This window comes from Vollenhovia emeryi, unplaced genomic scaffold (genome assembly GCF_000949405.1).
Source record: "Vollenhovia emeryi isolate VEMERY1.0 unplaced genomic scaffold, V.emery_V1.0 DF939130.1, whole genome shotgun sequence".
NCBI classification, from domain to species: Eukaryota; Metazoa; Arthropoda; class Insecta; order Hymenoptera; family Formicidae; genus Vollenhovia; species Vollenhovia emeryi.
The window spans coordinates 2,161,921-2,170,542 of record NW_011967236.1 but is presented as its reverse complement, the minus strand read 5'-3'; the positions used below and the strand labels follow the sequence as shown (position 1 = coordinate 2,170,542).

General features: G+C 39.7%; 1 protein-coding gene across 1 annotated transcript in view; it reads left to right on the top strand.

Moving 5' to 3' along the window:
• Nucleotides 1–8,622, top strand: part of LOC105568337 — a 30,780-nt gene that overhangs the window by 6,349 nt on the left and 15,809 nt on the right. The window contains exons 4-5 of the mRNA XM_012023934.1: nt 3,249–3,450; nt 4,356–4,607. Of these exons, the coding sequence (XP_011879324.1) occupies nt 3,249–3,450; nt 4,356–4,607 (454 nt within the window). The remainder of the gene's footprint in view (nt 1–3,248; nt 3,451–4,355; nt 4,608–8,622) is intronic.

The window sequence follows — 8,622 nt, the reverse complement described above, 5'->3', positions numbered from 1 at the left end:
TCTCTCCCCTCTCTCTCTTTCTTTCTCACTCTCTTTCTCTCTCTTCTTGCGTTGCTAATCAACTGCTTGCGCCTCTTTCGCGCGAATCTCAGACGACAACGACGACAACGAGCGACGACGACGACGACGTTTATCGACCCTGTGGGAGAGAGTGGAAAAAAAGCGCGAGAGCGAATATTACGTTCTTGACGAAAGTCATCGAGATGGTCCTCGTGAAACGCGATGCCGACGTTCTTAATGTCGTAGCTCGTTGTCTCGCGAAGTCTGCGATGGTAATCGGCACCGTAGCCGAGGGAAATATCGTCGCTGGTGCTTTGATCGTTAATTGAAAGTCCGTTTTGCGTGCGCAAAATACACCGACCGGCTTAGTGTGATTTCTGTCGCCGTCGTAAAACCGTTCGCATAAACACTAGTTAAAATTCACGGAGGATTTCAGAGAGACATCCTTTTTACGAAAACAGATTTACAAAAGTGATAGAGAATCAAATCCCCATTAATTTTACTCAATGCTTATGGGAACGATTGGTAAAGGAGGAGGTAGGGATGTAGAAAACTCATCGCGATATCGTTTCTACGAGATTGATGAGTAATTTTTTTATAAATCTCGTTTGTGTCGTACTCTCCTATTTTGAATTTCATGTATCTCCGGAGATACAAGTGAAATTATATCGAATAATTTCTGTTTATTACAATGAAAAAATTGTATATTTTCTAAAAAAAAATTATATATCTCGTCATCTGAAAGTTCTCTACCTCTTCTATACTTTTGCTTGTACTGTATGTATTACGAACTGTGAATTTGTCGTTCTAGATAGATGAATAGATAGACGTAGATTCATCAATGATGCCACGATATTAAAAATTAAAATCAGTATAATTTCGCGGAGCTTGTATTTTGACTGCCGCAGATATGGAAAAGTGCATTTTGCTACAATAAGTGTAGAGCGTTTTCGATTCGTAAAATTTTCAACGCGCTGAATAATTGAAATTAGCTTCTATGGGCTTAAGGATTTAATTCAAAAATTCATACGGAGAAGCTATCGTTAAATGTTTTAGAGTATTAAAAATTGAGTTTTTACTATATGTATTTAAGCCACTTTTCACCGTGAAAGTATTTTATATACTCGGTTATAATTCCCCTCTCTCTCTTTTCAAGTTTTAATTAACGTTATTCTTACAAATATTTATTCGGATGCAAGCAGACCGTTTCGAGGAGTAAGAGCTCAAGAAAATTAAATCTAATCTTATCCCGACAGAGCGTTGCGTGAGCACGCAAAATCACGCAAGGTCGCGCTATACGCCGAGATTCATTTTAACGTATCTGCAGCATCGGAAATGAGCTGGAAAGTCGTCGAAATTATGCCAGTTTTAATTCACGCGCGATACCGATCTCCGCGATGCGATCGCTCGCTTCGACTACGGCCGTGCCGTTTAGCAGCGCGAAAGAGAAGACTCGGGAAATGCCGCTTGCGACTCCTGCTATCGAATCACGCTTTGTCGTTTACCTGTTTATTCCTATTCACTAGTACACACCGCGATGCCTGCGGGATCGCCGTCCTCGCTACTCACAATCCCGGTTATTATTCCGTCCGTCACTTCGACAGTGTCGGATGGAATCTCGGTAATTGCAATTGCGCGAGACTCGAGCTCGCAGATTGCGGAACTTTTGTTTAAACGAGGGGTCTCCGCGTCTTAAAGATGCCCGTCGATCTCTGCACAGGCTGGGCTAGAAATTACCGCGCCGAGAAGAAGCGAATGAGAAAAGTTCACGGGAAACAAAAGCACGCAGCTTCCTCTATGAGGAAGCGAAACGACAACTGTCAGTTACGCATAGGGATCGCTGAAGCGATCATTATTGTTGGCACGGATCTCAAATGCTGTTTGTTTCGAAAGGGAATTATAAAATTTCAGTTTCGAGTGTAAACCAGTGGTTATTCATTTATGGATACGCGGGTCGGTCGCGTGATTGCCAATGAATCCCCTCGCATTTCATTTTTTTCACCGTTTCGCCGGTCATATGCATCCCATTTAATCTCTCGAAATGCTGACGTTAACTAATGCATACGTGTTATCCGAAAAAAAAGCAGTCGCTATAAAATGCATGGAAATTTTTATCTTCCACGCATTTCCACGCTCTTTACCCTTGCACATCCGAGGGAGAGTTGCGTGATTGATTCCGAAGGCAAGGCTTCCTAACAAAAATTGGATATTATTACATCGAGGCAGCTGCGTACAAAGCATTTCAATCAACTCTGAACTTTAACTTCAAATTCAAACAAGTTTTATATGTCACGGCGCGATTTGTATACTGCAGAAATATAATACATTAATATTCAACATTCCTAGGATTATCAAGTTTCGATATCAAATTTTCTTGTCGGGCATGATTAATATTTCTTGTTAAAGTAAATATCAAAATTAATTACAGAACAAGCTTCGCTCTCACTTCTCGCTTTCAATTACCCGCCTTCGGCCGCTGAAGGAACTATTCCGGGCATTTCTCTTTTCGAGATGATATTGATTCTAAATATTCCATAGACACTATAAATGGAAGTGACAATCGATTAGACGTGCTCTACACATTAACTATACGTGAGCAACATAGATAAAGCGAAGGAAACAAATGACAAATAGAAAGGCGTGTAACTCTTTCGTTTTATCTAGAGGCCCTGTAATCAGATACAGCCCATAAGAGTTTGTCAAATTCCTGCGAGATAGCCCATGTTTTTCTCTCACTCACAGGAATTTGACCAACTCTTACGGCCAGTCTCTGATTACAGGGTCTCTAGTTTTATCGAGGCTATACTGTTCCCCGTTGGCTTTTTCTCCAAGCTAAAATCGTGGAAAATTTTTCGGAGTAGCGACCCTTGACCCAGCCTGTGGCGCTCAACGGGTAAATACACTCAAACTTTTTCCAATGTCAGCACTATCGAGATTCTACCCTCGTACCGAAAGGATTGTCGCGAAATATCATCGTCAAAATGATTTACGGGTGACGGCGGTTTCGTCGGGACGACCGCGAATGCGTACCCTCCCGGCAATTTCGCCGAGGAAGGGAACGGAAAAGGGTGGCCTAAAGACCCGAGCAACGCATTCCGCGAGGGCGGAATGAGAGGTGGCGTGGGAACGAGGACGCGGGGGAGGACGAGAGAGACGTTTCTTCTCTCCCCCCGCCGATTCGTGACCCGCAAGATCAACGAGCCCGCACGAGGACGGGGTAACGGACGTAAATTTTTCATATCCGAAAGGCGGAAGTGCCGGTGGCGGCAGCAAGCGATCGACCCAGGCGACGATCGTGGTGCAACAGCCGTCCTTGTCCCTGGACGCGCCCGCGGCGACGATTCTGTTGCACCCGGACGCCGACGCCAGGCGACGCGAGGAGAACATGCGGCAGCTGCTGGACGTTGCCAACACCCTCACCCTGCAGGAGATACACGACTTCGAGATGAGGTAAGCAGATATCGAGCGTTGCTGCGCCACTTTCGCGACACGGAAAACGATACGATCGATATCGGTGATACAGGCCTATATAAAGAAACGCGTTTCGAAGAGAGATCATAGTTTACTGACCGGGACTTAACCGACGACGTTGTTATCAATTTTTAGCGGCGTGTTATCACTGGTTTTCATTTCGGCGCATTTCACGATCTGTACTTTTAATAAAAGATATTCTAGGTAACGTAGCCAACAAGACGTCAAGATATTAAGAAGATATTAAACCGCGCCGCGCGCCTAACGCGGTGAGCCCAATAAAAATTCTTTTCTCTCGTGTATTTAAAGTAATTTAGTGTTCTCTCGGTCGCGATAAAAGGAAGTTTGCCCGGAAATTTTGTCGGAAGTTCTAGCCAGGGATATTCAATATTTATGGATTTATATCGGAATATCTCAGAAGGAAACGTCCATACTTCGAAAGAGCATCAAGCACTTTAGATAGAAAGATTTATAGACACGTGTCCAATTCTAAATGTGTTCCAAAACCATAGTGGTAACGGAGCATCTCCAATATTTCCGAGATTTCAACGTGTTTAATAATAAACAGTAATACACTTTTTAACCATTACGACACGCTCTCAGAAAGTTTTCAGTTCAAATATATTATACATTCTTCATAGTTTTGTAACATACGTTCATAGTAAGCGTAACGATTAAAGATTAATTAATTAATTGAAAAAAGTCAATCGTGCCTTAAAAAAGTCAAGAAATTATTTGGAAATATATTAAAACAGACTATCACATTTTACGAAAGATTTTTGAACTTTCATCAATGATTTAATTCCCCGAAGTATGACCTTTCCTTCTGGGGCGTCCTGCACAGTCAGTATATTATCAGGTAGTGACGATCGGCTAACCCGCAGATACGGAAGTCCCCATCATAGCCGATCACAGTCGGTGAAGGCTCCTGGGAGTCGCTCTTCCGGTCGGCCGAATTATCTGTGTCTTCCGCAACAGAGATCGCGAGTGGCGAGTATGCCCAATACCGGCGTGGAGGAGGAGTACTACAGACTACGGCACTTCAGCATCACGGGCAAGGGGGTGGTAAACCGGGGCGACTCCCTAAAGAGCCGCAGATCGCGCTCTAACAATAGCGTGGCGTCCAGCAACTCCAGGTGAGTTCAAGCATAGTTAATGGGGGGGCGGGTGTTATAATTTGACAAACATTCTTGTGATATGAACCGGTAAGTACTATGCGTTCCAATTCTGAAACGTTTGAGTGCTGGAAATCTCGAGCATTCGAATGACGCGGAGTTATATTCGCCGAATCTCATAACTTCCCAATTTAATTGAGACGTACACGGAAAGACCGGCTAAGGCAAAAATAACTAAACTAAAAGTATACCAAAGTGTTGTGAAGGCTCCCAAAAAGAAAATATGTAGAAAGGAGAGAGAGAGTGCCAATGTGAGCCACAAAATGAACGGAACTCGGTTCTCACAATGTAGAATCAAAATTTCTCTTTAATAGCATGAACGTTTCGATCCTTCTTCGGGTCTTCCTCAGTAAAAAAACTACAATGAGATCGTCGCAAGTACAGGATGAGAATACAGTACAACTTATAATACACTTATTTTATGGGCAATATTTTAGGGGATCAGTGCACTATGTGACTTTAGATATTGCCTTATGCTTTATTCGGTCTAAACGAGGTAACCGACTATAATTGTTGAATCTGTATTATAAGTTGTACTGTATTCTCATCCTGTATTTTCGACGATCTCATTGTAGTTTTTTTACTGAGGAAGACCCGAAGAAGGATCGAAACGTTTATGCTATTAAAGAGAAATTTTGATTCTATATTGTGAGAACAGAGTACCGTTCATTTTGTGGCTCACATTGGCACTCTCTCCTTTCTACATAAAATAAAAATGTTGCCGTATAAATAGTAGGGGCATCTACATTGTCTTGTGTTGCAGCATTCACTAAGTTTGCTGCACAAAACGCATATAGTTGTCTCCACTACTTATCACGTGGTAACCATATCGGTCTCTCCGTGTAGAAATCGCGCAATTTTTAAACCCCTCGTGTCACAGACTTGCATTAACTATCAGTAAAATAGATTCGAAGATCCGAGTTTTTTATCATTGCCGCCAAAGAGATAGCGATCTCTACTGATTATCCTCGCGATACATCTTTTCCGCAGCGTATAAGAGTTTTACTGCAAAATTGACAATGTATTTTTGTTAACGCGGTGTCGATAGCAGTAGCGATATCGACACGATCGACAGTTGCGCTTATTACTCTACGATCGAGCTGTGATATTTGCGATTGTACCACGCCGCCTGCCCTTCGCTCTGGAAGGAGCGTAGCGTAGAATATTTCCGGCCTCTATCTCCGGTTCGTCTTCCGGCTCGTCGTCGCGACGGCGAGTTGGACCTGTCGCTCTAGATCGAACGCGTGAGTTTACGTGTGGCGTTGAAGTTACGTAGACACGCGCGTTGGACCTTAGAGCGTGGTCTTTACACACCACGCAAATACGATACACCGAAGCTGGACCCCCCCCCCCCTCCCCCGAGTACTGCGTGGTTGGCATAAAAAGTTGGCGGCTAGCAATGTGGAGATAAAATAATATTCGTCTGTATTTGCTTTCTTTCGGAAATTTCATGGTTTGCATTTCGAAATAATATATTGCATTTCCTACACGACGTGTTCTCCGCTAAGTATTCAAGTGCTTTAATTTGTGTTTTGTATTTGTGAAACACTTTTCTGTAATATCTTTATAATCTCGCCGACTATGCTAGTATATTCGGTGAGATCAGAGTCTATTAAAATAATTTAATTTCTCATTAGATTACACCTTTAACACTTTGCTGCGGAAAGCGAAAAATTTATTTGGTCGATAAATTGAAAAATTAATTAGAGATTAATAAATTGCAACTTTCATTGCGTATAACGGTTATATGTGAGTAACAGTTTCTACCTAATCTTTTGTTGCAATAAAAAAATGTTATCTGCTATTGTTTAATTAATATGTGTAACGCCGGTATTTCAGGATATGTAACGGAGCATATTTAATAAAGAATATAAAGCGAGACGCCATAATGTTTCTTTTACGGAGACTATTTCTACATGTAGGTATATATGTGAATATACTTGACGCGAGATGTTAAAGCGTCTCTTCACAAGATGATATGAATAATAATAGTAAAAGTTAATGTAATATTTAATTATAGCAATAACTTGGATAAAATTAATTTATGTCCTATTTATATATGTTTAAATTTATTTATGCTATGTTTACGCATAAGAATGTCATACATTTGTATGGTTTTAATTTTGAGAAAATGAAAAATATCTTTTGTGAAAAAGTAGGACAAGTAGAATATAAATGTTATTCAAGAAATTCACTTATGCGGAAAAGGTGAAAGGATATCTAAATTCACACACGGCATAAAAAGACACTGCTAACATCACTTACAACGTTACTGAAGATCAAGCTAACTTTATTATCCAGTTATAACCATATACCCTGTTTTAAAATGACACAACTATTGGCATGCACGGACCATATAAGAGAATCTAGGTTTCTCCGAAAAGAATATTTGTATTTAATATAATGTATTGTAAAATGTTCCTCTGTAGCAGCGCTTAATATCGAATTAAGCGAATGAACAAAACGCAAAGTATCAATGACTAACTAGTCGTGTCATTGTAAGCGCTAATCTTATTACTCAGATTCTGCCGACCGAAGTGTGAACGTTGAATATTCACGCGCGATTGAATAAACCTGTTACGATACTCTTTTTTTCCTTTTTAGACGCGAGTGCCGAGTTTGATATCGATATATAAAACGAGGAGTGAATATCGCGTGGAATACATTTCCAATGTACAATATGCAGAATATTTTCTAAAGTTTATATCGAATTGCAGGAGCGTGCTCTGCGACGAAATCGGAGTTGACCTTTCCTCTGTGAACATCAGCGAGATGTAATTTCGAGTGCGTTTAACAGCGAGAAACTAAAATACTTAAGAAAACAAATCCCCTCGGGATATAAGGTGGATATTCTATTTCTTAATCTTAATTAATTGCAGGTAGAACTTAATGGGATTTTAATTTAAAGACTAATCACTTGAAATATTTGACGTTGAAAAATAGAAAGTTGGAAGCAATACGAAGAAGCACACAATTAATCAACTTTTCACCGAGATAAAATCAGTTTATATCTTCGTAGAACTCAGAATTTTACACGAATCTCGCGAGACGACCTGTGCAACACGCGCGCCGCGCGGCATCTAGATTTATTACTTATCTAAGATATCACAAAAAAGTTTAGCGTCATACTATGTTATATAATGTCAACAGATCCATGCATGAGACATGATTGTACTTTATCGCTTACGGTTAATAGGAGTAGTTGAAACAAATAAATTTGGAATTTAAAATAAGATATATTATATTTTCTAAAGAAAATAGTTGCTATTTTTTAATTTTTATATAATGTATCTTGATTAGAAAATTTTCTTTCTAAAAAAGAAACGCGCCTACTTTTAATTTAAAGAGATACTGCGGGATGAAACCGACGCGTGAAATGCAACAATTTTTCATGTAATACATCCTCCTTAAGAAAGCAATTTTTCTTTTAATCTGATCCGGATTACTTGTGCACTAACAATAAGTACCTTACACAAGCATTTATGATTTCTCATTATGTCTAGGAGTTTCGTTTTGAGAGATTACATTGCAACTCAATTCTTTTTATATATTTTTTTCCTTAGAATTCAAAATCAAACAATCTACCTAAGTAGATTCGCTTGAGAATGATGATCGTTTTATTCCGGAAATAATACAGCGGATAAAAGCTTGTTTGAAAATATTGTGGTTTCAGACGTTTCTCATAATAAATTCTTGACCGGCTAAATTATATAAAATGAATATATACTTGTACATACACACGATAAGAGAAAAATCAATATGCATCTTCAATTTTCCAATAGGATAATACTTTTTATTCGGCTGTAGTATTATGGCAAGTCTAAAAAATTTCTGGTAATTGTGCATAAAAGCGACTTCCTCTCCGATTCGCTTGATTTTTAAATATGTTGTTGGGGATGTCTTCCCGAGTAATTTCATATATACAGGGTGGGCCATTTTAATTTATACAGTCGATTTTTTAAAAAACTAAAAGAGA